The sequence below is a fragment of the Chamaea fasciata genome, unplaced genomic scaffold (assembly GCF_029207755.1).
Source record: "Chamaea fasciata isolate MVZ Bird 193981 ecotype frontalis unplaced genomic scaffold, bChaFas1.0.hap1 SCAF_25, whole genome shotgun sequence".
Taxonomy (NCBI): Eukaryota; Metazoa; Chordata; class Aves; order Passeriformes; family Sylviidae; genus Chamaea; species Chamaea fasciata.
In genome coordinates this window covers 2,275,308-2,302,032 of record NW_027094110.1, presented here as the reverse complement: position 1 = coordinate 2,302,032, position 26,725 = coordinate 2,275,308, and the positions used below count along the sequence as shown (strand labels likewise).

At 63.6% G+C, this 26,725-nt stretch overlaps 1 protein-coding gene across 1 annotated transcript; it reads right to left on the bottom strand.

Moving 5' to 3' along the window:
• Positions 1-14: 14 nt before the first annotated feature.
• PIK3C2B (phosphatidylinositol-4-phosphate 3-kinase catalytic subunit type 2 beta) lies at positions 15-24,409 on the bottom strand. The gene is given in 33 exon segments (XM_066203875.1): positions 15-736; positions 830-958; positions 1,043-1,149; positions 1,243-1,324; positions 1,514-1,631; positions 1,714-1,832; positions 1,917-2,118; positions 2,203-2,312; positions 2,396-2,552; positions 3,168-3,337; positions 3,435-3,571; positions 3,750-3,879; positions 4,515-4,607; positions 4,685-4,792; positions 5,271-5,451; positions 5,786-5,880; positions 5,951-6,044; positions 6,127-6,315; positions 7,177-7,319; positions 7,419-7,530; positions 8,333-8,500; positions 12,357-12,479; positions 15,349-15,544; positions 16,474-16,507; positions 16,806-16,952; positions 18,032-18,095; positions 19,226-19,305; positions 19,986-20,097; positions 20,719-20,839; positions 21,282-21,436; positions 22,141-22,241; positions 22,695-22,775; positions 22,777-24,409. Coding segments are annotated over 33 exon segments (4,836 nt in total). The 5' UTR covers positions 23,566-24,409; the 3' UTR covers positions 15-547.
• Between the last annotated feature and the right edge of the window lie 2,316 nt (positions 24,410-26,725).

The window sequence follows — 26,725 nt, the reverse complement described above, 5'->3', positions numbered from 1 at the left end:
ACTGCCAGCCGAGCCAATATTTAAAACTTTTAATATAAAGGTTAAAGTTAATTATTCTCGATCCTGAGAAACATTTCGTCCGTTTACGGAGCTGTCGCTGTAAACAAAAGCACCACAGGCACCAAGCCCGCACCCGGGGCCGGGTTGGCAGGCGGGGAGGGGGGTGGGGGAGAGGACACACAGATTGTCCCCAGGGCACGGGGACAGCGAAGGTGGCCGGCAGCCACACGGGACGGGCACCCCGCCACGCCGCTCTCCTTTGGGAGCGGATTCCCCGCGGGGGGAATCGCCCGGTCCCCAAAACCCCCCCTGTGCCACCTCCCCCTCCCCTCCGCCCCCCTGCCCGCTGCTCACGCTACTCGTTAATTAAAAACAATTAAAACACCGAGATCCCAAAGGAAGAAATAACCCCCCCCACGCCCACCGCCGCGCCCCTCCCGCCCCGCGTTGCTCCCTTGACACAAGGTAAACTTAAAGAAGAAGCCCACCTGGGCAGCGCCCGTTTTTGGGGACACACCCGGGGGTCCCTGGGGTGAGGGCGGGGGGATCAGAGGGTGCCGTGGCCGCGGGAGCCCAGCGCGAACCAGCCCATCTTCTCCTGGGCCAGGTCCAGGTCTCGCAGGCGAATCCCCACCTCCCCCAGCAGGATGTTCTCCCAAAATCCTTCCTCGCTCAGCACGCTCAGCCGCAGCTCCCGCTGCTCCAGGTCCCCCCGGGGGATCCCGTCGTACACCAGCTGCGGGACACAACGGGGACAAAACCCTCAGCTGGGCCACCACCCATGGGGACACCCCAAATCCGTCCCCACCTCCCCCCGCGTCGCGCTCACCATCTCGTTGTAGGTGGGGTTGCAGGTTTTTCGGGCCACTTTGGTTTTCCTCTTGGTGGTTTTCTGGGGGTCGGGCAGCAGGTAGGTCTTGACGTAGGGGTCGGGGTCGTTGCCGTCCTGCAGGGGTGGCTGTGGGGCAGGGTGGGGACACGCCGTGAGCGCAGGGAGGGGACAGTCCCCCCGCCCTGCTCCCCGCGGGTGCCGCAGTCCTACCAGCCCTCGGATGTGCATCACCATGATGAAGAGCTTGTTGTTCTTGTAGGAGATGGAGAGTTTCACCTCCCCGCCGACCTTGCCCAGGGATCGAGCCCACGTGGTGTCTGGAGAAGGGGACAGGAGGGATGGGAGACCCTGATGTCAGCCCCTAAAATCACCCACCTAAAACCACCCCCCCAGAATCTCCCCTTCCCCACCTGCCGCCTTCGGGGTCGGGTTGGTTCCGGCCGCTTTCTCATCCCGGGGCAGCGGGTGGAAGAAGGTGTAGATGAGGTCACACTGCAGGGTCAGGAGGTGACATTAGCGGTGACAGCGGTGACAACGTCCCCACCGTTCACAACCAGGCCACACACCCATGGGCACACACCAATGCTCTATGCGCTGGCGTTGTCCCCATGCCTTTCCCCGCCCCGCTGGTGGCCCTGGCGCTGTCCCCACCTCCCCGTGACCTCCGCCCCGTGTCCCCACCTCTGCCACCTCGGGGGCGGCGTGGATCAGGTGCCAGATGTAGCCGTTGAGCTCCTCCTTGCGCCGCTCGGCCACCGCCTCGCCCCGCGAGCGCCCGATGACGAACCTGCTGGGGAAGCTGCGGGGACGGACGCCCTCAGAGGGGTCCCAGAGGGGACTTTGGGGAGTCCCTGGAGGTCCCGAGGGGCTTCAGGCCTTACCTGGGCAGCAGCGAGGAGGGGAAGAGCAGGCGCAGTTTGTTGTGCAGCTCCTGGAACTCCTCGAAGGTGCGCTGCACGAAGGTCACCTCGCTGTCCCGCTGCACCTTCACCACGTAGGTCTGCGGAGAGGTGGGGCCGTGGGACGGGGACCTGGGCGTGTCCCCAGCTGTCCCCTGAGCCTGTCCCCGGCTGTCCCCACTCACGTAGCCCTTGCTGGGGTTGAAGACCCTCTCGTGGCGGCAGAGGAAGACGTCGCGGATCCGGCCGGACGTTTTGAGGGTGTGCGTGCGGGGAGCGAAGGACAGCGCGGGCCGGGCGTCCGAGCCCGTGAACTTCATCTGCGCCAGGTTGTGGATGAAGAAGTTGAGCTTGGTGGCCACGCTGCCCAGGCTGGACTCGATCAACCTGCAACGAGGCCGCCGCGTGCTCAGTGCCACCATCCGAGGGACCTTCCGGCCGCTGCTGCGTCACCCAGCCGGTGTCCCCTACCTGGTGAAGTAGGTGGTGGCATCGGCGTCAGAGTCCTGCGGCCTCAGCGCGTCGTAGACGTACTTGAGGTCCTCCAGGTCGGAGAGCTCGGGGATGCCGCAGGACAGCATCTGGCAGGGACGAGGACAGGGATGAGGACAGGGGACAGAGGGACCCCCTGCGGGGGATTTTGTGGCCCCCTCCCGGCTCTCACCAGCCCCAGCAGGTTGAGGAAGAGGTGGGTGTGCTTGCGGATCAGGTTGTAGGCCTGGCAGCACAGGTCCACGAAGTCGTGGAAGCGGCTGGAGGGCTTGTCCCCGCCGTTGATGACGTACGCCATGTCCGAGGTGAAGACGAAGGGCGCCCGGTCCCTGCGCAGGGGGACAGGAGGGACAGAGTGAGCAGGGATGGGGGGCGGGACCGGGAGAGGTCACCCACTGCCGGGGCATGGAGAGGGAGAGGTCACTGGTCACCAGGACATGGAGAGGGAGAGGTCACTGGTCACCAGGACAGGGAGAGGGAGAGGTCACTGGTCACCAGGACAGGGAGAGGGAGAGGTCACTGGTCACCAGGACATGGAGAGGGAGAGGTCACTGGTCACCAGGGCATGGAGAGGGAGAGGTCACTGATCACCAGGACAGGGAGAAGGGGAGGTCACTGTGGCCTCCACTGGGATAACGGGGAAAGGTCACCCACCACCAGGACATGGAGAAGGAAAGGTCATTCATCACCAGGACAAGGAGAAAAGGAGGTCACCTCCCACCAGGACAAGGACAGGGAAAGGTCACTGATGACCAGGATAAGGAGAGGAAAAGGTCACCCCCTACCAGGACAAGGAGAAGTCACTGTGGCCACCACTGGGATGACAGGGAGAGGTCCCCACCACCAGGACAAGGAGAGGGAAAGGTCACCCACCACCAGGACAAGGACACGGAGCTTCCCCCTCCGCAGGCGTGAGGGCAGGAGGTCCCCGGGGCCTCTCTCACCTCTTGATGTTGCCGAACATCTGGGCGTGGCCCAGGAACCTGCCGAAATCGATGTGGAACATGTGGCCCGTGGTCTTGAGCATGATGTTGTCGTTGTGCCTGTCACAGATGCCCAGCACGTAGGTGGCCACGCAGCAGCCGGCGCACGAGTAGATGAAGTTCTCCACGGCCTGCAGGGAAAGAGGAGAGCATGAGGAGAAAGGATGGGAAGCATCCAGGGGCTGGCCCCCGGATCGGGGGACACGAGGAGCAGGGATTCTCCCTCACCTTCTCGTACTCGTCCTCCTTGGGGTTGTGTTTCTGCAGCCAGTCCGCCAGCGGCCGGTCCTTGAAGGAGCCGGTGACGCCGTGCTCCACCTGGATCTTCCGCAGGGTCTCGGCGTTGGGGATCATCTCCACCATGCCTGGCAGGTGGGACAGCGGGGTGAGACCCTCCCAACCCCAAAAACGTGACCCCGACCCCCTTTGTCATCAACCCAACCCCTCCCCACGCGTCACCACTGGTGGGGTCAGGTGTCTCCAGCCACCGCCAGCCCCACCCGGAGCTCGGTGACCCCTGGGGACCCCCAAAGTCCGTCTCACCCCGCCCGCGGCCGGTGGAGAAGCAGCGGAAGATGACCATGCGCATGTCCAGCCCCTCCTGCACCCAGATCTTGTTCATGATGCGGATCATCTGCAGCGTCAGCATGTCCTGCCGCAGGTCATCGCCACACTGCCGGGGGACAGCCACCAGAGCCGTCAGAGACGGGGGACAGCCACCAGGGCCACCAGGGCCATGGGAGAGCCACCAGAGCCGTCAGAGACGGGGGACAGCCACCAGGGCCACCAGAGCCATGGGAGAGCCACCAGAGCTGTCAGAGACGGGGGACAGCCACCAGGGCCACCAGAGCCATGGGAGAGCCACCAGAGCCGTCAGAGACGGGGGACAGCCACCAGGGCCACCAGGGCCATGGGAGAGCCACCAGAGCCATCAGAGACGGGGGACAGCCACCAGGGCCACCAGAGCCATGGGAGAGCCACCAGAGCTGTCAGAGACGGGGGACAGCCACCAGGGCCACCAGAGCCACCAGAGCCACCAGAGCTGTCAGAGACGGGGGACAGCCACCAGGGCCACCAGGGCCACCAGAGCCACCAGAGCCACCAGAACCATCAGAGCCACCGGAACCATCAGAGCCAGGGGAGAGCCTTCAGGGCCACCACAGCCACCAGGGCCACCAGGGCCACCAGAGCCACCAGAGCCAGGGAGAAGCCACCAGAGCCAGGGAGAGCCCTCAGAGCCCTCAGAGCCCGGGGCAGTCTCAGGGGGCTGTGCCAGGATTTGGGCATTTCCACAGGCGCCGGGCTCACCTTGAAGATGACGCGGATGTTCTCCCCGAGCGGATCCACGTTCAGGAAGGAGAGCTTCAGCGGGACGGCGTTGGAGTTGAAGTAGGAGCAGTCCTGCCGTGGGGAGGGGGGTCAGGGCGGGCCGGGGGCGGGCAGCGGAGCCCCCCGAGCCCCCCGGGGCCGGCACTCACCCGGGGCACGATGCCCTTGACCAGCAGGCTGGGGCTGAGCGGCAGCCGGCACGAGCCGTGCGCCTTGAAGAACTGAGCCACGTCCTCCAGGCCCTCGCGCAGGATGGCCTGCGGGAATGGGATCCGTGGGATCCGTGGGAACGGGATCCATGGGGTGGGATCCATGGCGTGGGATCCATGGGAATGGGATCGATGGGATGGGATCCATGGGGTGGAATCCATGGGAATGGAATCCATGGGAATGGGATCCATGGGATGAGATCCATGGGAATGGGGTGTGATTCATGGGAATGGGATCCATGGGATAGGATGTGATGGGATGGAGTGGGATGGGATAGGATGGAAATGGGATGGGCAAGGAACACGGTGACCATGGGATAGGGATGGGACAGAGAGGGGGAGGGCATGGGAAAGGGCCAGCAGGGCATGGAGCAGGCACGGAACACAGCGAGCAAAAACCAGGATGGACACGGGATGGGGTAGGAATGTGACGGGACAAGGCGGGCACGGGACAGGAGGGGTGAGTTTGGGACAGGGGACTGACACCCCGCACCCCCCTGCACCCCTCCCAGCCCCCAGCACCCACCTGGCGGGCGGAGGGCGCGGCGTCCCGCACCTGCTGTGCCAGCCTGGCCAGCGTGCTGACCAGCAGGCACTGGCGGTCGAACTCCTCGCGCAGCCCCTTGCCGCAGCAGCACAGCAGCGCCGCCAGCAGGTACTGGTACCGGATGCTGAACTGAGAGTCCTTCAGGCCGTCCTTGAGCAGCCTGCCGGGGACACGCGGGGTCAGGCCAGCCTTGGGGACCTGCCCGGCTTGGGGACACGCGGGGTCAGGCCAGCCTTGGGGACCTGCCCGGCTTGGGGACACGCGGGGTCAGGCCAGGCTCAGGGTCATTTCCAGTTTGGGGACACGCAGGGTCAGGCCAGGCTCCGGGTGTCCCTTCCCTTGGTGACCCACAAGGTCAGGCCAGGCTCAGGGTCTCCCCTGGTCTGGGGACACGCAGGGTCAGGCCAGGTTTGGGGTCTCCCCCGGTTTGGGGACACGCAGGGTCAGGCCAGGCTCAGGGAGCCCCCGCAGCCCCCAGAGCCCCCCAAACCCACCAGAAGAAGTAATGTGTGATCTTCAGGTCACAGATGGCTCTCTTCATGAGGAAGCGCACCAGGGGACTGTCCAGGTAGCACTCGTACTTCAGGGCCTGCACAGGGGACAGCGTCACAGCGGCACGGTGACACCTGCGGGTGCCACGCCCCAGTGCCACCACACACCTGGACCAGCTGGGGCAGGTAATCCAGCAGCTCCGTGTCCGAGATGGAGTCGATCCACTGCACGGCTGTCCTCCTCACCTCCTGGTCGGGGAACCTGCAGCCGGCACGCGCTCCGTGAGGTGACAGTGACGGTGACACACGGCACGGGGTGTCCCCAGGGCCCAGGGCTGGCTTACGTGGCGTGCAGCAGCCCCAGGGCATCCTGGTGGCTCATGGAGGTCCACTGGCTGAGCAGGGCGTAGATGTCGGGCAGGCAGCCCCAGTCCCAGCTGGGGGCACTGGCCAGCAGCATGGGCAGGGCGCCGGGGGACGCGTGACAGTGACAGCGCTTCTCCCACAGCCGCTGCCGGTCCGCCTCCGTCAGCCTGCGGGGACACCACGGGGGACACGGGGACAGCGGGGACGGCGTCAGCGAGGGCGTGGCAGGGGTGCGGTGGGGGCGGGACGGCGAGGAGGTGGCATCCCTGTGTCCCCAAAACACGTGGGAGCTCAGGGAGGTGACATCCCTGTGTCCCCAAAACACACGGGAAGTTTGGGAGGTGCCATCCCTGTGTCTCCAAAACACATGGATACAATGGGGCTTGCAGGTCTGGGAGGTGCCATCCCTGTGTCTCCAAAACACATGGATACAATGGGGCTTGCAGGTCTGGGAGGTGACATCCCTGTGTCTCCAAAACACATGGATACAATGGGGCTGGCAGGTCGGGGAGGTGCCACCCCTGTGTCCCCAAAACGCACAGAGCTGGCAGGACTGGATGTGTGTCCCCTCTGCCCCCAGCATTTATTGGACCCCCAATAAATCCCCTGAGCCCTGGCATGGCCCTACCCCTGGCGTGGAGGGGCTGAGGGACAGCAGGACCCTAGACCCCGTGCCCAGGGGACACTGAGCTGTCCCTGGCTGTCCCCCTGCCCAGGGACCCCCGAGCCAGCCCCTCTGGCCGAGCTCCCCGCACTCTCTGCAGCTGCTGACACCCGATCCCCCGGAGTGCTCCGGCCGCGCCAGGCTGGCCCAGGGACGCGCCAGCTGTCCCCAAGGAGAGGGACACCAGCGAGGGCACAGAGAGAACCACGGAGCCCCAGAAAACTCCAGCTCCCAGCCCCAGAGGGAGGATCAGCCCCTCGGACAGCCCCGGTGGCACCGGGGGCGTCACCGGTGTCCCCCCCCCCGGCAAGGGCGACGCCACGGCCGCGGTTTATTTCCCGAGCGAGTGATTTGGGTTATTTACCAATAAAGGGATTTTTTCTGCATGGCCTCCCGCAGCTGGCGCTGCTCCTCCTCCCCCAGGCTGCCGAACTCGTACCTGGGGCTGGGCTCGGCCGCGGGCGGGCTGGTGAACTTCACCTCGAAGGCCGAGGTGGGGAAGTCGATCTGGGGCAGGGGCAGAGGGTCAGGGTGGGGTGAGCTCAGGGGGGCTCCTCGTCCTCACTCTGCGGGGGGGATTTGTGCCCCTGGAATGCCAGGACCCACCTGCAGGATGACGCTGTCGGGCTGGTGGAAGTTTGGGGCGCTGGACCTGGCCCTGGAGTTGTCCTGAGTGGCCGGCCACAAGCCCAGCAGCTTCCGCCCGCACGTCAGCACCCTGCGGGGACAGAGGGGGCCACTGGGGGGGACACCGTGCTGGGCACCAGGGTGGCACCGCTGCTGGTGCTCAGCTGAGGCAATGGGGACCCCGAGGTGCTGGGGACCCCAAAGCTCTGGGGACCCCCTGGCACTGGGGACCCTCCTGTCACCCCCAGGGATGCCAGCCCACCCCGGGGATGCCAGCCCACCCCAGGGATACCAGCCCCACCCCAGGGATGCCAGCCCACCCAGGGATGCCAGCCCACCCAGGGATGCCAGCCCACCCCAGAGATACCAGCCCACCCCAGGGATACCAGCCCACCCCAGGGATGCCAGCCCCACCCCGGGGATACCAGCCCACCCCAGGGATACCAGCCCACCCCAGGGATGCCAGCCCCACCCCAGGGATACCAGCCCACCCCAGAGATGCCAGCCCCACCCCAGGGATGCCAGCCCACCCCAGGGATACCAGCCCACCCCAGGGATGCCAGCCCACCCCAGGGATACCAGCCCACCCCAGGGATGCCAGCCCACCCCAGGGATACCAGCCCACCCCGGGGATACCAGCCCACCCCAGGGATGCCAGCCCACCCCAGGGATACCAGCCCACCCCAGGGATGCCAGCCCACCCCAGGGATACCAGCCCACCCCAGAGATACCAGCCCACCCCAGGGATACCAGCCCCACCCCAGGGATGCCAGCCCACCCCAGGGATACCAGCCCACCCCAGGGATACCAGCCCACCCCAGAGATACCAGCCCACCCCAGGGATACCAGCCCCACCCCAGGGATGCCAGCCCACCCCCGGGGCCCCCACGTACTGCCTGAAGTTGAAGAGGGGGGTGGTGACCCAGCCCAGGGCCTCGGGGGCGCGGCGCAGCTTGCCGGCGTCGCCGGAGCCGCCCGGGGGGGGCACGGGCACGGCGAACAGGGTGACGCTGAGCAGCGTCTCCCGGGGCAGCCGGTTCACCTGCACCGGGAAACAGATCCTGCGGGAGAGAGGGCGGCGGTGGGATCGGGGTGCCGGGGGTGGGTCAGGGTGCTGGGGATGGGGTTGGGGTGCTGGGGGTGGGCTCAGGACACCAGGGATGGGGTCAGGGTGCCAGGGGTGGGATCAGGGGGTTGGGGATGGGGTTAGAGGTGACAGGGATGGGCTCGGGGTGCCAGGGATGAACTCAAGGTGCTGGGGATGGGCTTAGGGTGCCAGGGATGGGGTTGGGGTGCCAGGGATGAGCTCGGGGTGCTGGGGATGAGCTCGGGGTGCCGGGGATGAGCTCGGGGTGCCGGGGATGAGCTCGGGGTGCCGGGGATGAGCTCAGGGTGGCGGGGATGAGCTCGGGGTGCCAGGGATGAGCTCGGGGTGCTGGGGATGAGCTCAGGGTGGCGGGGATGAGCTCGGGGTGCCAGGGATGAGCTCGGGGTGCTGGGGATGAGCTCAGGGTGGCAGGGATGAGCTTGGGGTGCCGGGGATGAGCTCGGGGTGGCGGGGATGAGCTCGGGGTGCTGGGGATGAGCTCGGGGTGCCAGGGATGAGCTCGGGGTGCCAGGGATGAGCTCGGGGTGCCGGGGATGAGCTCGGGGTGCCAGGGATGAGCTCAGGGTGCCGGGGATGAGCTCGGGGTGCTGGGGATGAGCTCAGGGTGGCAGGGATGAGCTTGGGGTGCCGGGGATGAGCTCGGGGTGCCAGGGATGACCTCGGGGTGGCAGGGATGAGCTCGGGGTGGCAGGGATGAGCTTGGGGTGGCAGGGCAGAGCTCGGGGTGGAAGGGATGAGCTCGGGGTGGCAGGGATGAGCTCGGGGTGCCGGGGATGAGCTCAGGGTGCCGGGGATGAGCTCGGGGTGGCGGGGATGAGCTCGGGGTGGCAGGGATGAGGTCGGGGTGGCAGGGATGAGCTCGGGGTGGCAGGGATGAGCTCGGGGTGGCAGGGATGAGGTCGGGGTGGCAGGGATGAGCTCGGGGTGCCGGGGATGAGCTCGGGGTGGCGGGGATGAGCTCAGGGTGGCAGGGCAGAGCTCGGGGTGCCGGGGATGAGCTCGGGGTGGAAGGGATGAGCTCGGGGTGGCGGGGATGAGCTTGGGGTGCCGGGGATGAGCTCGGGGTGGAAGGGATGAGCTCGGGGTGCCGGGGATGAGCTCAGGGTGCCAGGGATGAGCTCGGGGTGCCGGGGATGAGCTCGGGGTGCCGGGGATGAGCTCGGGGTGGCAGGGATGAGCTCGGGGTGCTGGGGATGAGCTCGGGGTGCCGGGGATGAGCTCGGGGTGCCGGGGATGAGCTCGGGGTGGAAGGGATGAGCTCGGGGTGCTGGGGATGAGCTCGGGGTGCCGGGGATGAGCTCAGGGTGGCAGGGATGAGCTCGGGGTGGAAGGGATGAGCTCGGGGTGCTGGGGATGAGCTCGGGGTGCCGGGGATGAGCTCGGGGTGGCAGGGATGAGGTCGGGGTGGAAGGGATGAGCTCGGGGTGCTGGGGATGAGCTCGGGGTGCCGGGGATGAGCTCGGGGTGGCAGGGATGAGGTCGGGGTGGAAGGGATGAGCTCGGGGTGCTGGGGATGAGCTCGGGGTGCTGGGGATGAGCTCGGGGTGGCGGGGATGAGCTCGGGGTGCCGGGGATGAGCTCGGGGTGGCAGGGATGAGCTCGGGGTGGCGGGGATGAGCTCGGGGTGCCGGGGATGAGCTCGGGGTGGCAGGGATGAGCTCGGGGTGCCGGGGATGAGCTCAGGGTGGCAGGGATGAGCTCGGGGTGGAAGGGATGAGCTCGGGGTGCCGGGGATGAGCTCGGGGTGGCAGGGATGAGCTCGGGGTGCTGGGGATGAGCTCAGGGTGGCAGGGATGAGCTCGGGGTGGCAGGGATGAGCTCGGGGTGCCGGGGATGAGCTCAGGGTGGCAGGGATGAGCTCGGGGTGCTGGGGATGAGCTCGGGGTGGCAGGGATGAGCTCGGGGTGCCGGGGATGAGCTCGGGGTGCCGGGGATGAGCTCGGGGTGCCAGGGATGAGCTCAGGGTGCCGGGGATGAGCTCGGGGTGCTGGGGATGAGCTCAGGGTGGCAGGGATGAGCTTGGGGTGCCGGGGATGAGCTCGGGGTGCCAGGGATGACCTCGGGGTGGCAGGGATGAGCTCGGGGTGGCAGGGATGAGCTTGGGGTGGCAGGGCAGAGCTCGGGGTGGAAGGGATGAGCTCGGGGTGGCAGGGATGAGCTCGGGGTGCCGGGGATGAGCTCAGGGTGCCGGGGATGAGCTCGGGGTGGCGGGGATGAGCTCGGGGTGGCAGGGATGAGCTCGGGGTGGCAGGGATGAGCTCGGGGTGGAAGGGATGAGCTCGGGGTGGCAGGGATGAGGTCGGGGTGGCAGGGATGAGCTCGGGGTGCCGGGGATGAGCTCGGGGTGGCGGGGATGAGCTCAGGGTGGCAGGGCAGAGCTCGGGGTGCCGGGGATGAGCTCGGGGTGGAAGGGATGAGCTCGGGGTGCCGGGGATGAGCTCGGGGTGGCGGGGATGAGCTTGGGGTGCCGGGGATGAGCTCGGGGTGGAAGGGATGAGCTCGGGGTGCCGGGGATGAGCTCAGGGTGCCAGGGATGAGCTCGGGGTGCCGGGGATGAGCTCGGGGTGCCGGGGATGAGCTCGGGGTGCCAGGGATGAGCTTGGGGTGCCGGGGATGAGCTTGGGGTGCCGGGGATGAGCTCGGGGTGGAAGGGATGAGCTCGGGGTGCTGGGGATGAGCTCGGGGTGCCGGGGATGAGCTCAGGGTGGCAGGGATGAGCTCGGGGTGGAAGGGATGAGCTCGGGGTGCTGGGGATGAGCTCGGGGTGCCGGGGATGAGCTCGGGGTGGCAGGGATGAGGTCGGGGTGGAAGGGATGAGCTCGGGGTGCTGGGGATGAGCTCGGGGTGCCGGGGATGAGCTCGGGGTGCCGGGGATGAGCTCGGGGTGGAAGGGATGAGCTCGGGGTGCCGGGGATGAGCTCAGGGTGCCAGGGATGAGCTCGGGGTGCCGGGGATGAGCTCGGGGTGCCGGGGATGAGCTCGGGGTGCCGGGGATGAGCTCGGGGTGGCAGGGATGAGCTCGGGGTGCCGGGGATGAGCTCGGGGTGGCAGGGATGAGCTCGGGGTGGCAGGGATGAGCTCGGGGTGGCAGGGATGAGCTCGGGGTGCCGGGGATGAGCTCGGGGTGCCGGGGATGGCCTCTCCCAGTCCCCTCCTCGGGATGCCCCAGGAGACCCCGGCCCTACAGCCCCATTTGCTGCTGGCACCGGGCTGTCCCTGGCAGCCCCAGGAAATCCCTGGAGGTCCCAAACACCCCGCAGGCTTGGGGACAGCCAGCTGCTGCTGTGACAGCCCCGGGCCGTGCTCTCCAGGGCCAGGACCCTCCACGGCCAGGCACTGACCTTGCCCCAGAGCCCGGCGTGGGTGCCCCGGGGTCGGGATTCCTCAGGGACAGACACAGCCCGGGCTGGCAGCTACACCCCGCGGGGAGGAGGAGGAGGAGGAGGAAGGGGACGGATCCCCGGCATCGCCGCCGCGCTCGCCGCCGTCCCCGCCGGGCCCCCTGTCCTTGTGGGGGGCACCTTCCAAAATTATCCCGTCCCCTCCCCAGCTCCCTGCGCCGGCCAGGAGTGGCCAGAGCTCCCTCCCCGCCCGCTCCCGGAGCTATTTTTGGGAGCGGATCCCCTTTCCCAGAGAGGAGGAGGGAGTTGCTATTCCCGGGGAGTGACACAGAAACTTCCAACATCCAAAAAAAAACCCCCAAAAAACCAAAAAACAAAAAACCCCAAAACACCCCCAAATGGTGCGGAGAGGAGCAGGGGAGAGGAGGATGACGGTGAGGATGATGAAGGCATCCCCCGTGGCCTTACTGCTGGTCCCAGATGATGAGGTGGAAGAGGTATTTGTGGACGTGGGCCTTCCTGGTGAGCAGGGGGCTGCACAGCTCCTTCCCGCCGTGGCTCAGGGAGCACGAGAGGTAGAAATCTTCGTAACTGCGGGGGGAAAAAACACCCAGTGAGCCGGGTGGGGCCAGCGGAGCCCCTAAACCCTGTCCCGAGGACGGGAAAGGGAACAGGGGGCTTTACCAGGGCCAGTGGAACCAAAAAAACCCTGTCCCGAGGATGGGAAAAGGGTGGGGCTTTACCCAGAACACCAGAACCCCTAAATCCTGCCCCGAGGATGGGAAAGGGGTGAAGAGGCTTAACCAGGGCCACCAGAACCCCCAAATCCTGCCCCGAGGATGGGAAAGGGCTGGGGGCTTCACCCAGAGCACCAGAACTCCCAAATCCTGCCCTGAGAAAAGGTGGGGGGGCTTTCCCTGGGCCATTGGAGCCCCTAAATCCTGCCCCAAGGATGGGAAAGGGGTGAGGCTTTACCAGGGCCACCAGAACCCCCGAATCTTGCCCTGATGATTGGAAAAGGCTTTACCAGGGCCACTGGAGCCCCTAAATCCATCCCCAAAGATGGAAAAGGGGGCAGGGGGGCTTTACCAGGGCCACTGGAGCCCCTAAATCCGTCCCCAAAGATGGAAAAGGGGGCAGGGGGGCTTTACCAGGGCCACTGGAGCCCCTAAATCCGTCCCCAAAGATGGAAAAGGGGGCAGGGGGGCTTTACCAGGGCCATTGGAGCCGCATAATCCTGCCCCGAGGATGGGGAAAAGGGGGACAGAACGGGGACAGAACGGGGACAGAACGGGGACAGAACGGGGACACGTCCCCGCCCCCGGCGATGTCCCCAGCACCATATGGCACGGCGCATTCCGGCACACGGGGGCGGGTCGGGGGGTGGCCGTGCCATGTGGCAGGTGCCGAGCGACAATCGGGGCAGGGCCGCGACAATCGGGGCAGGGCTGCGGGGCCGCGGGGGTCAGGGGCTGGCGGCATTTCCCAGGCTCGCCGCTTTGTTCGCGGCCGCTCACCGAGGGGAAGGCATTAAGGACAAGGACAAAGGCGAGGGGTCCCCGGCGGGGCGGCTCTGCCGGGCGACGCTGTCGCCACCCCTCCGCTGTCCCCTCCCCTGTCCTCCCCCCCTTCCCCGCCGAGGCGGGCACGGGCACGGAGGAGAGGGACAAAGGGGACACGCCGCAGTGGCGGGGCCGCTGTCGCGTGGGGCCATCTGTCACCTTCCTCCCCCTCCCCTCCCCGGCTCCGGGTGGCGCGGTGGCCGCGGGATGAGCCAGCCCGGCTTGGGGACACCGCGACACCGCGACACCGCGACATCGCGCCCTGCCCGGCACTGACGGCGCTCCCCGGAGCACCGTGGGGTTTGGGGGTGTCCCGGTGCCGGCATTGCCAGGAACACGGCGGGATTTTGGGATGTCCAGTATTCCCAGGAATGTGCTGGGATTCTGGGAAGTCTCAGATACACAGTGGGATTTTGGGGTGTCCCGTTGCCAGCGCTCCCAGGAACACGGTGGGATTTTGGGATGTCCCGGTGCTAGTGTTCCCGGGAACACGGTGGGATTTTGGGATGTCCCGGTGCCAGTGTTCCCGGGAACACGGTGGGATTTTGGGATGTCCCGGTGCTAGTGTTCCCGGGAACACGGTGGGATTTTGGGATGTCCCGGTGCCAGTGTTCCCGGGAACACGGTGGGATTTTGGGATGTCCCGGTGCCAGCGTTCCTGGGAATGTGCTGGGATTTTGGGGCATCCCAAACACACAGTGGGATTTCGGGATGCCCCAGACACACAGTGGGATTTCGGGATGCCCCAGACACACAGTGGGATTTTGGGATGCCCCAGACACACAGTGGGATTTCGGGATGCCCCAGACACGCAGTGGGATTTCGGGATGTCCCAAACACACAGTGGGATTCTGGGATGCCCCAGACACGCAGTGGGATTTCGGGATGCCCCAGACACACAGTGGGATTTTGGGATGCCTCAGACACACAGTGGGATTTCGGGATGTCCCAGACACACAGTGGGATTTCGGGATGCCCCAGACACACAGTGGGATTTTGGGATGTCCCAGACACACAGTGGGATTCTGGGATGCCCCAGACACACAGTGGGATTTTGGGATGCCCCAGACACACAGTGGGATTCTGGGATGCCCCAGACACACAGTGGGATTCTGGGATGCCCCAGACACACAGTGGGATTTCGGGATGCCCCAAACACACAGTGGGATTTTGGGATGCCCCAGACACACAGTGGGATTTCGGGATGCCCCAGACACACAGTGGGATTCTGGGATGCCCCAGACACACAGTGGGATTTCGGGATGCCCCAAACACACAGTGGGATTTTGGGATGCCCCAGACACACAGTGGGATTCTGGGATGCCCCAGACACACAGTGGGATTTCGGGATGCCCCAGACACACAGTGGGATTTTGGGATGCCCCAGACACACAGTGGGATTTCGGGATGCCCCAGACACACAGTGGGATTCTGGGATGTCTCAGACACACAGTGGGATTCTGGGATGCCCCAGACACACAGTGGGATTTCGGGATGCCCCAAACACACAGTGGGATTTTGGGATGCCCCAGACACACAGTGGGATTTCGGGATGTCCCAGACACACAGTGGGATTTTGGGATGCCCCAGACACACAGTGGGATTCTGGGATGCCCCAGACACGCAGTGGGATTTTGGGGCGTCCCAGCACCACGGCGGCATTTCGGGGTGCCCCAGCATTCCCACACCCAGCGCAGCACTTTGGGCCATCCCAGCAGCTGGAATTGATGCTTCCTCCCCTCTCAGGACACCCCACAATTCCCAACCCCTCCCTCAGCTCAGAGCAATTCCCATTTCACCCCCATCCCTCCCTCCAACCCCACCCCCAATTCCCTCACCCCATTTCGGGAGCGTTTGGGCTACAAACCCCCCCGGGGGGTTTCCCAGGTGAGGCTCACCTGGCGGCCCAGGTGATGGGGATGCGGTGGGTGGCGTAGACGGTGAAGGCCAGCGGGCAGGGCAGCAGCCGCGCCTCCCGCGCCCCGCCCGGCCGGCGGCTCCCGGGGGCGGCCGGCTGGAAATCCGCGTTGAACGTGCTGCAGTACAGCTCCACCAGGTTGAGGATGGCGGCCGTGAGGCTCTCCACGATCCGCTCTGCGGGGAGAACACCGCAGGGGATCCCTCCGTCCCTCCGGGAGCCGCCGATCCCGCAGGGAAACGGGGCAGGGATCTGGTAATCCCTCAGGGAAATGGGGCAGGGATCCATTGATCCATCAGGGAAATGGAGCAGGGATCCGTCAATCCATAAGGGAAATGGGGCAGGGATCCGTCGATCCATCAGGGAAATGGGGCAGGGATCCATCGATCCCTCAGGGAAATGGGGCAGGGATCCATCGATCCATCAGCGAGCTGTGGATCCATCAGGGAAATGGGGCAGGGATCCATCAATCCCTCAGGGAAATGGGGCAGGGATCCGTCGATCTCTCAGGGAAATGGGGCAGGGATCCATCGATCCCTCAGGGAAATGGGGCAGGGATCCGTCAATCCATCAGGGAAATGGCGCAGGGATCCATCGATCCCTCAGGGAAATGGGGCAGGGATCTGTCGATCCATCAGGGAAATGGGGCAGGGATCCGTCAATCCATCAGGGAAATGGGGCAGGGATCCGTCAATCCATCAGGGAAATGGGGCAGGGATCCATCGATCCCTCAGGGAAATGGGGCAGGGATCCATCAGTCCCTCAGGGATCCATCGGTCCCTCAGGGATCCATCCCTCAAATCTGGATTTGGGACGCCCCCGCGCTGCTCCCCCCCCACCCCAGGGGTGACTTAATGCCGGGGGGAATTCCAAACTTCCCATTTGGGGTGAGGAGAATTCCAGGATTCCCATTTGGAGCTCACAGGGAGCAGCAACACCCCCCCAAAATCCTTTTTTTAAAAAGTTTTTGTTTTAACCAGATCGGTTTCCAACCCGTTTTTTTTTTTTTCCCTGAAGAATTGGAGGGGGAGGAGAGGTTTAGGAGATGAAAAAGCACCACGAACTCGAGCCCAGGAAAAAAAAAGGAGCAGGAGAAGAGGAATACCTCGATTTTCCCTCTTGGCCAGAACAGTTGGATCCTGCGGAGAAAGGGGGGGGGGGGGGGGAAAAAAAAATCACAAAAAAAGGAGAAAAATCACCAAAAAAAAAAAAAAAGAGAAACCACCAAAAAAAAGGAGAGAAAAGCCACAAGAAAACCCGCGACCTTGGCTCTGCCAAGGCGGATTTTACGTAACCGCCGCAGGCTGCCAGATCCCATTCAAGGTGCTCTCCGCGTGGTGGAAAACGGGGAAAAGCGCCAGACGTGATAAATATTTTTCTTTCTCTCCCCCTCTCCCACTTCCCGAGGCCGATTTCCCCGGGGTGCCCCCGGCTCACCTTCTGGATTTTGGGCTGCATTCGGGACGGGCAGGGCGGCATCTGGTTGAGGGCGGCCGTGATCTCCTGCGATTCCACGGCCGCCAGCGCGTTGCAGATGGCCATGACCGACTGGATCACCCGCTCGGCCTTCAGGGGGAAATCTCCCTGCCACGGGGACACGGGGACGCTCTGGGACACCCAAACTGGTCCTTGTCGCATGCCCGGCACGGGGACGGAGCAGTTTGTGTCTCAGTTTCCCCGTTTTCCCATTTTTTTAGGTGGATTTTAGGGGGGAAAATGATTTTCCCACGGGGTGGGTTTTGGGGCGGCTCTGATCTCATTTTCCCCCTTTTCCCTCTTTTTTTTCCCCCAGTTTTCCTGCCAGGGGGGACAGAGTGGGACACCCTTGTCACACGGTCGTGACGGGGACGGAGCAGTTTGTGCCTCAGTTTTGATTTTTTTTTTTTTTCCCATCTTTTTAGGTGGATTTTAGGGGGATAAAATTATTTTCCTACGGGGTTGTGGGTGTTGGGAAAGGGTCCCCAGGGAATGGGCTCCAGGACAGAAAACTTTGGGGAAACTTTGTGGGGTTCCCCTATGGATTTTGGGGTGGGTTTTGGGGTGCCCCTGACCTCATTTTCCCCCTTTTCCCCCTTTTTCACCTCGTTTTCCTGCCCGGGGGACAGGGGACACTCTGGGACACGCCCTTGTCACACGGTCGTGACGGGGACGGAGCAGTTTGTGCCTCAGTTTTGATTTTTTCAATCTTTTTAAGTGGATTTTTAGGGGAAAGTTCTTTTTTCCCGGGAGGGTGGCGGGCCTTGGGAGAGGAGCCCCAGGGAATGGGCTCCAGGAGAGTCGGGAAAACTTGGTGGGGTTCCCCGATGGATTTTGGGGGGGTTTTCAGGGTTTTGGGGTGCCCCTGAGCCCGTTTTCCCCCATTTTCTCCCGTTTTTCTCTGTTTTTCCCCATTTTCCCCCACTGCAGGGGCCGTCCCGGGCCCGGGGATGGCCAGGGTGGGATTTTGGGATGTCTGTGCAGGGCCAGGAGCTGAGGTTGATAATCCCTTATGGATCCCTTGCGGATATTCCAGGATTCCCGGCCTTTGTCTGACACAGAAGGCCGCGAGGAAAAGGGGAAAGGATCCCCAGCGAAGTGACCCCAAAGCGACCCCAAGGCCACCCCAAAGTGACCCCAAGGCCACCCCAAAGTGACCCCAAGGCCACGCCAGGGCCACGGCTCACCTCGGCCGCCAGGAACGCGTCCACCTCGTTGTGGAAGGTGTCGAAGAGGAGACTCAGGGCCTGCCTGGGGGACAGGGGACAGCTCAGCCCCGCCCGGGGACACGTGGGGACACGTGGGGACACGTGGGGACAGTGCCACCGGGTCACCCCGTGTGGGCACAGTGCCACTGTGTCCCCCCTGGCTGGCACTGGGGACTCTGGCAGTGGGGACAGTGTCCTCATGTCTCTGTGGGTGGCAGTGGGGACAGTGTCCCCGTGTCCCTGTGGTGACAGTGGCATTGAGGACAGTGTCCCTGTGTCCCCGAGGTGGCAGTGGGGACAGTGTCCCCGTGTCCCTGTGGTGACAGTGGCATTGAGGACAGTGTCCCTGTGTCCCCAAGGTGGCAGTGGGGACAGTGTCCCCGTGTCCCTGTGGTGACAGTGGCATTGAGGACACTGTCCCTGTGTCCCCGAGGTGGCATTGAGGACACTGTCCCTGTGTCCCCGAGGTGGCAGTGAGGACAGTGTCCCATGTCCCTGTGGTGACAGTGGCATTGAGGACAGTGTCCCTGTGTCCCCGAGGTGGCAGTGGGGACAGTGTCCCCATGTCCCTGTGGTGACAGTGGCATTGAGGACAGTGTCCCCGTGTCCCCGAGGTGGCAGTGGGGACAGTGTCCCCGTGTCCCTGTGGTGACACTGGCATTGAGGACAGTGTCCCTGTGTCCCCGAGGTGGCAGTGGGGACAGTGTCCCTGTGTCCCTGTGGTGACACTGGCATTGAGGACAGTGTCCCCGTGTCCCCGAGGTGGCAGTGGGGACAGTGTCCCCGTGTCCCTGTGGTGACAGTGGCATTGAGGACAGTGTCCCTGTGTCCCCGTGGTGGCAGTGGGGACAGTGTCCCCTGTCCCCTGGGGTGGCACTGGGGACAGTGGCATTGGGGACAGTGGCGGCAGTGGTGCCCGTGTCCCCGTGTCCCCGTGGTGACAGTGGGGACAGTGTCCCCTGTCCCCTGGGGTGGCACTGGGGACAGTGGCACTGGGGACAGTGGCGGCAGTGGTGCCCGTGTCCCCGTGTCCCCGTGGTGGCAGTGGGGACAGTGTCCCCTGTCCCCTGGGGTGGCACTGGGGACAGTGGCACTGGGGACAGTGGCGGCGGTGGTGCCCGTGTCCCCGTGTCCCCGAGGTGGCAGCGGGGACTGTCCCGTGTCCCCCCGTACCTGCTGATGGTCTGTTTGATGGGTCTCTCCTGCAGGTGGATGCAGTGGTTGAGGGTGGAGGGGCTGCGGTCATCGCTGGCCTGGGGACACACGGAGGTGACACGCACCTGTCATTGTCCCACCGGGTGACACTGACCCCCCGTGTCCCCGGGAGGTGCCGGTGTCCCCGTGGTGTCCCCGGGAGGTGCCGGTGTCCCCCCGGTGTCCCCGGGAGGTGACACTGACTCCCCGGTGTCCCCGGGATGTGCCAGTGTCCCCGTGGTGTCCCCGGGATGTGCCAGTGTCCCCGTGGTGTCCCCGGGAGGTGCCGGTGTCCCCCCGGTGTCCCCAGGGAGGTGCCGGTGTCCCCCCGGTGTCCCCGGGAGGTGCCGGTGTCCCCCCGGTGTCCCCGGGAGGTGACACTGACTCCCCGGTGTCCCCGGGATGTGCCAGTGTCCCCGTGGTGTCCCCGGGAGGTGCCGGTGTCCCCCCGGTGTCCCCAGGGAGGTGCCAGTGTCCCCCCGGTGTCCCCAGGGAGGTGCCGGTGTCCCCGTGGTGTCCCCAGGGAGATGCCAGTGTCCCCCCGGTGTCCCCGGGAGGTGCCAGTGTCCCCCCGGTGTCCCCGGGAGGTGACACTGACTCCCCGGTGTCCCCGGGATGTGCCAGTGTCCCCGTGGTGTCCCCAGGAGGTGCCAGTGTCCCCCTGGTGTCCCCAGGGAGATGCCAGTGTCCCCGTGGTGTCCCCGGGAGGTGCCGGTGTCCCCGTGGCGTCCCCACGCACCGTCCTGGCCAGCTCGCAGCGGGCGCGGCTCCGGCTCAGCAGCTGCAGGCGGATGTCCGTGTCGAATTTCCGGCAGTGCTGGATGTGCTCGTGGCTGCCCAGGGCGTGTTTGCTGGGGGCACGGGGACACCGCTCAGCCCGCGCCCCAAAATCCCGCCCGGGTACCCCAAAATCCCTCCTGGGTACCCCAAATCCCTCCTGGGTACCCCAAATCCCTCCTGGGTACCCCAAATCCTGCCTGGGTGTCCCCAAAATCCTGCCTGAGTACCCCAAATCCCACCCGGGTACCCCAAATCCTTCCTGGGTACCCCAAATCCTTCCTGGGTACCCCAAAATCCCACCCGGGTACCCCAAATCCTTCCTGGGTACCCCAAATCCTTCCTGGGTACCCCAAAATCCCACCTGGGTACCCCAAATCCCCCCTGGGTACCCCAAATCCCTCCTGGGTACCCCAAAATCCCGCCCGGGTACCCCAAATCCTGTTTTTTCTGTGTTTTTTCCCCATTTCTCCCCCTAATTTTTCCCTGTTCTTACCTTTTTTTTTTCCCCCCTGTTTTTTCCCCATTTTTTTCTTGTTTTTTTCCTGTTTTTTTCCCCTCATGTTTTCCCTGTTTTTTCCTTCTTTCCCCCCCTTTTCCCCTGTTTTTCCCCCCATTTTTTCCCTGTATTTTCCCCATTTTTCCCCCAGTTTTCCCCCTCTTTTTTCCCCCATTTTTCCCCCCTGGGCACTCACTTCTGCAGGAACTCCTCGAGGCCGCAGATCTTGAGCAGGAAATCCTCGACGTCCACGGCGTGGAGCTCGTCGTGGGTGTAGCACAGCGCCTGGTAAATCAGCAGGTCCACCGTGGACGAGCCTGCGGGGACACGGAGCGGCTCCAGGAATCCTTGGGAATGGCGGGAATGGCGGGAATTGTGGGATTGGTGGCATTGGGAACCGTGGGGTTGGTGGGAGTTGTGGGAATGGCGGGAATGGTGGGAATGGTGGGAACAGCAGGAATGGTGGAAATGGGAACTGTGGGGTTGGTGGGAGTTGTGGGAATGGCGGGAATGGTGGGAACCGTGGGAATTGTGGGAATGGTGGGAGCTGTGGGGTTGGCAGGAACAGCAGGAATGGTGGGAATAGTGGGATTGGTGGGAATGGCGGCAATGGCCAGAACAGCGGGCTTCCTGGGAAGGGCAGGATTGCTGGGAATGGTGGGACTGGCAGGACCAGCAGGAACAATGGGAGCGCTGGGAATGTCAGGAGCGGTGGGAACGGCGGGAATGCCGGAATCGCAGCCCTCCCGCGGCACTCACAGTCGCAGGTGAAGGTGAGCGGCTCCCGCAGGCTGTCGCACACCACCGTCACCTTCAGGCTGCCGCCGGGGCCCGGCTGCTCCGGGCTCCCGCTCACGGCGTTCCACACCAGCCCCGTGCCGGGATAATCCGCGCTGCCGGCGCCCGAGCGCAGCCTGCGGGAGCGGGGACGGCTCAGGGGTCCCGCTGGATCCGGAGGGTGTGCTCCCGCCGTCCCCAAAAATCACCTGGGGGGCCCTGAGTCCCCTCTGGGTGCCCCTGAATCCTATTTGGTGGCCCTGAATCTCCTTGGGGTGACCTGAACGCCCTCGAGGTGGCCCTGAATCCCTTTGGGGTGGCCCCGAATCCCCTTTGGGATAGCCCTGAACCCCCTCTGCATGGCCCCAAAGCCTCTTTGGTGGCCCTGAATCCCATTTGGTGGCCCTGAATCCCCTTGGGGTGGCCCTGAAGCCCTTTGGGGTGGTCCTGAATCCTTTTGGGGTGGCCCTGCAGCCCCTTTGGTGGCCCTGAATCCCTTTTTGGTGGCCCTGAATCCCTTTGGGATAGCCCTGAACCCCCTCTGCGTGGCCCCAAAGCCTCTTTGGTGGCCCTGAATCCCATTTGGTGGCCCTGAATCCCCTTGGGGTGGCCCTGAAGCCCTTTGGGGTGGTCCTGAATCCTTTTGGGGTGGCCCTGCAGCCCCTTTGGTGGCCCTGAATCCCATTTGGTGGCCCTGAATCCCTTTGGGATAGCCCTGAACCCCCTCTGCGTGGCCCCAAAGCCTCTTTGGTGGCCCTGAATCCCCTTTGGGTGCCCCTGAGTCCCTCTGGGTGCCCCTGAGTCCCCTCGGTGCTGTTTTGGGGGCGTTTCGGGTACTCACACGTCCAGCATGTGACAGAAGGCGGCCACCTCCTCGTCCCGCTCCTCGGACACCTCGAAGAGCTCGTAGCCATTGGCCAGGGAGTGGGGCCGGGGGGCCACCTGTGGGGCAGGGCACGAGCCTTCAGGTTTTGGGGTTCTGGGCAGGTCTGACTCACAGGACCTTCAGTTTTGGGGGTTTTGGACAGGTGTGGCTCAGGGGATGTCTCCATGCTCAGATACCTCTTCCCCACACCCTGCACAACATTCCATGTCCCACAAGGATGGAACAAGGAGACCCCACCCCGAAGGACACCCAGCTCTGAATCCCCAGCTCCGGGACATCCCAGCTCCAAATTCCCAGCTCTGGGACATCCCAGTTCCGAATCCCCAGCTCTGGGACATCCCAGCTCCAAATCCCCAGCTCTGGGACATCCCAGCTCCCAATCCCCAGCTCTGGGACATCCCAGTTCCGAATCCCCAGCTCTGGGACATCCCAGCTCTGGGACATCCCAGCTCCCAATCCCCAGCTCCGAATCCCCAGCTCTGGGACATCCCAGCTCCCAATCCTCTCACGGGCTCCACGGAGATCCTGCGGTTCCTGTTGGGCGCCAGGTTCTTCCTTTGTCCCCTCTGGGCCCCGAAGGCGCGCGGGGGGCACCTGGGGGGGCATGGTCTTGCTCCGGGCCACCGGTTTCCCGCCGGATTCCTTCTCCAGGATGCTCCTGCCTTCCTTCCAGCCCCGGGAAGCCGCTTCCCGCAGCACCTCGGACTCGTAGGTGGATTTGAGGTTGAGGCAGGTGACGGCGTCCACGCCGTAGGGATCATCCCGCGGGATGCGGCGCCCCGAAAGCTTGTCCTGAGCCGCCGAGAACACGTTGACGTCCCTGGGCTGGCCCTGGCTCTTTGGGGACAGCGGGGACGCCTTCCCCGAGCGCTGGCCGGGCTCGGGACAGCCCCACAGCGGGTGCCGGGGGGGCAGCGGCGGCGGCGAGAGCTTTTTGGGGGACCCGCCGCCGTTGTGGGGCCGGGAGCCGTTGAGGGGCTCCCCGAGGAAATCCCGCTGCGAGCCGTCCAGGATGAACAGGTAATCCCCGCTCAGGGGACCCTTCCTCCACGGCTGGGGCTCCGGCCGGGCCGGGCCGGGCCCCGGTGGCACTCGGGGAGCCTCGGGGACGGCGGGGCCGTTGTAGCTGAGCGCGGGGTCGGAGCCCGAGAGCCCTCGCGCCGCTTTGATGCCGGCGCGGCCGTTCCTGGCGGCCGGGTCGTCCCAGGAGATGAGCGGACGCTCCTGGAGCTGCTCCTTCCTGGCGCGGCTCTCCTCCTTGTCCTGGCGCAGGCGGGACAGGGCGTCGTACTCCATCTGCAGCGCCTCGGCCAGCGCCAGCTCCTTGCGGCTCAGCCCCACCGACTCCAGCGCCGGCCACTGCTCGCCGGGGCCCGACATCCTGCCGGGAGACGGGTCAGGAGAACGGCATCCCGAGCGATCCCGAGCGATCCCGAGCGATCCCGAGCGATCCCGAGCAATCCCGAGCGATCCCGAGCTCCGGCTGCCTGCGGAACGGAGAGTGAGGGGTTAACAGGGGCGAACACGGGTTTGGGGAATGGGGGAAGGTGTGGGGCTAAGGGATGGTGGGAATGGGGGAAGGTGTGGGGTTAAGGGATGGTGGGAATGGGGAAGGTGTGGGGTTAAGGGATGGTGGGAATGGGGAAGGTGTGGGGCTAAGGGATGGTGGGAATGGGGGAAGGTGTGGGGTTAAGGGACGGTGGGAATGGGGAAGGTGTGGGGCTAAGGGATGGTGGGAATGGGGAAGGTGTGGGGTTAAGGGACGGTGGGAATGGGGAAGGTGTGGGGCTAAGGGATGGTGGGAATGGGGAAGGTGTGGGGCTAAGGGATGGTGGGAATGGGGAAGGTGTGGGGTTAAGGGATGGTGGGAATGGGGAAGGTGTGGGGCTAAGGGATGGTGGGAATGGGGAAGGTGTGGGGTTAAGGGATGGTGGGAATGGGGAAGGTGTGGGGTTAAGGGATGGTGGGAATGGGGAAGGTGTGGGGCTAAGGGATGGTGGGAATGGGGAAGGTTTAGGATTAGGATTAGGAGCCCCAGGAGCCCGCGGACACAACTCCTGAGCTGCCAAGCTGAAGATTTTCTCCCCAAAATCAACTCCAGGTTCGGGGAGGGCGGCGGGATCAGCACCTGCGGCCGGGGCTGAGACACCCCCAGGCCCCTGAGGCTGCCCCTGCACCGGGGGTTTTATAAAAATTATATTTGATTTTATGGATTATGAATTCATAAGGTGTGTAATATTAAAAATCTATACAAAAATTATAAAAATAAACCTATATATAAATATATAGAAATATATAAAATATATATAAATATATAAAAATATATAAATATATAGAAATATATAATATAATATAATATAATATAATATCATATAATATAATATAATACAATACATATTTTATATTTATATCTATGTTTATATAAGTGTATAAATATATAATATATATTTTATATGCTTTATATTATTTTATATTACGTTATAATATATAGTAATAACGATAATATTATTATATAAGATAAATTATATATATGTATATCATTTATAATATACATTATATATTATATGTACTATATAATATATATATTATATGTACTATATAAAATTACAAATAAATATCTAATCTCTATTTTATTTCTAAATTTGATTTGATAAGTTATATTTTAGTTCATATGTATTATTTGATTTTATCAATTGGTTTTTATGAAATAAAAAAAAAGTGTCTCCGGGAGAGAGGTTGGGAATGTTCCCTCCCCTGGCATTCCCCGCTGGCAGCCGCGGCTTTTTCCTGGAAAAAAAAAAACAACCCAAAAAACCACCAAGAAATCCCCAAAGCTGGCAGGGGAACTGAGGGAAAAACCCGCTTTTAATCCAAGAGCAACAAACTCCCGGCCGGGCTTGGCGGCTGAGGAACCACAGCTCCGAGACCAACATCTGCACACCTCTGGAGCTGGGAGTGCCACGGGAACGGGGCGGGAATGGGGCGGGAATGGGGCGGGAATGGGGAGGGAATGAGGTGGGAATGGGGTGGGAATGGGGAGGGAATGGGGTGGGAATGGGGAGGGAATGGGGAGGGAATGGGGAGGGAATGGGGAGGGAATGGGGTGGGAATGGGGTGGGAATGGGCTGGGAATGGGGCTGGGAATGGGGAGGGAATGGGGAGGGAATGGGGTGGGAATGGGGAGGGAATGGGGTGAGAATGGGGTGGGAATGGGGCAGGGAATGGGGTGGGAATGGGGAGGGAATGGGGAGGGAATGGGCTGGGAATGGGGCTGGGAATGGGGAGGGAATGGGGAGGGAATGGGGTGGGAATGGGGAGGGAATGGGGTGAGAATGGGGTGGGAATGGGGCAGGGAATGGGGTGGGAATGGGGAGGGAATGGGGAGGGAATGGGGAGGGAATGGGGTGGGAATGAGGCTGGGAATAGGGTGGGAAGGAGGTGGGAATGGGGCTGGGAATTGGGTGGGAATGGGGAGGGAATGGGGTGGGAATGAGGCTGGGAATAGGGTGGGAATGGGGTGGGAATGGGGCTGGGAATAGGGTGGGAATGGGGTGGGAATGGGGAGGGAATGGGGAGGGAATGGGGTGGGAATGGGGAGGGAATGGGGAGAGAATGGGGAGGGCATGGGGTGGGAATGGGGAGGGAATGGGGTGGGAATGGGGAGGGAATGGGGAGGGAATGGGGAGGGAATGGGGTGGGAATGGGGAGGGAATGGGGAGGGAATGGGGTGGGAATGAGGCTGGGAATAGGGTGGGAAGGAGGTGGGAATGGGGCTGGGAATTGGGTGGGAATGGGGAGGGAATGGGGTGGGAATGAGGCTGGGAATAGGGTGGGAATGGGGTGGGAATGGGGCTGGGAATAGGGTGGGAATGGGGTGGGAATGGGGAGGGAATGGGGAGGGAATGGGGTGGGAATGGGGAGAGAATGGGGAGAGAATGGGGAGGGAATGGGGCTGGGAATAGGGTGGGAATGGGGTGGGAATGGGGCTGGGAATAGGGTGGGAATGGGGTGGGAATGGGGCTGGGAATAGGGTGGGAATGGGGTGGGAATGGGGAGGGAATGGGGTGGGAATGGGGAGGGAATGGGGAGAGAATGGGGAGGGAATGGGGAGGGAATGGGGCTGGGAATGGGGCTGGGAATGGGGAGGGAATGGGGAGGGAATGGGGTGGGAATGGGGAGGGAATGGGGAGGGAATGGGGAGGGAATGGGGTGGGAATGGGGAGGGAATGGGGAGGGAATGGGGTGGGAATGGGGAGGGAATGGGGAGGGAATGGGGAGGGAATGGGGTGGGAATGGGGAGGGAATGGGGAGGGAATGGGGTGGGAATGGGGAGGGAATGGGGAGGGAATGGGGAGGGAATGGGGAGGGAATGGGGTGAGAATGGGGAGGGAATGGGGTGAGAATGGGGTGGGAATGGGGAGGGAATGGGGAGGGAATGGGGAGGGAATGGGGAGGGAATGGGGTGAGAATGGGGTGGGAATGGGGCAGGGAATGGGGTGGGAATGGGGAGGGAATGGGGTGGGAATGAGGCTGGGAATAG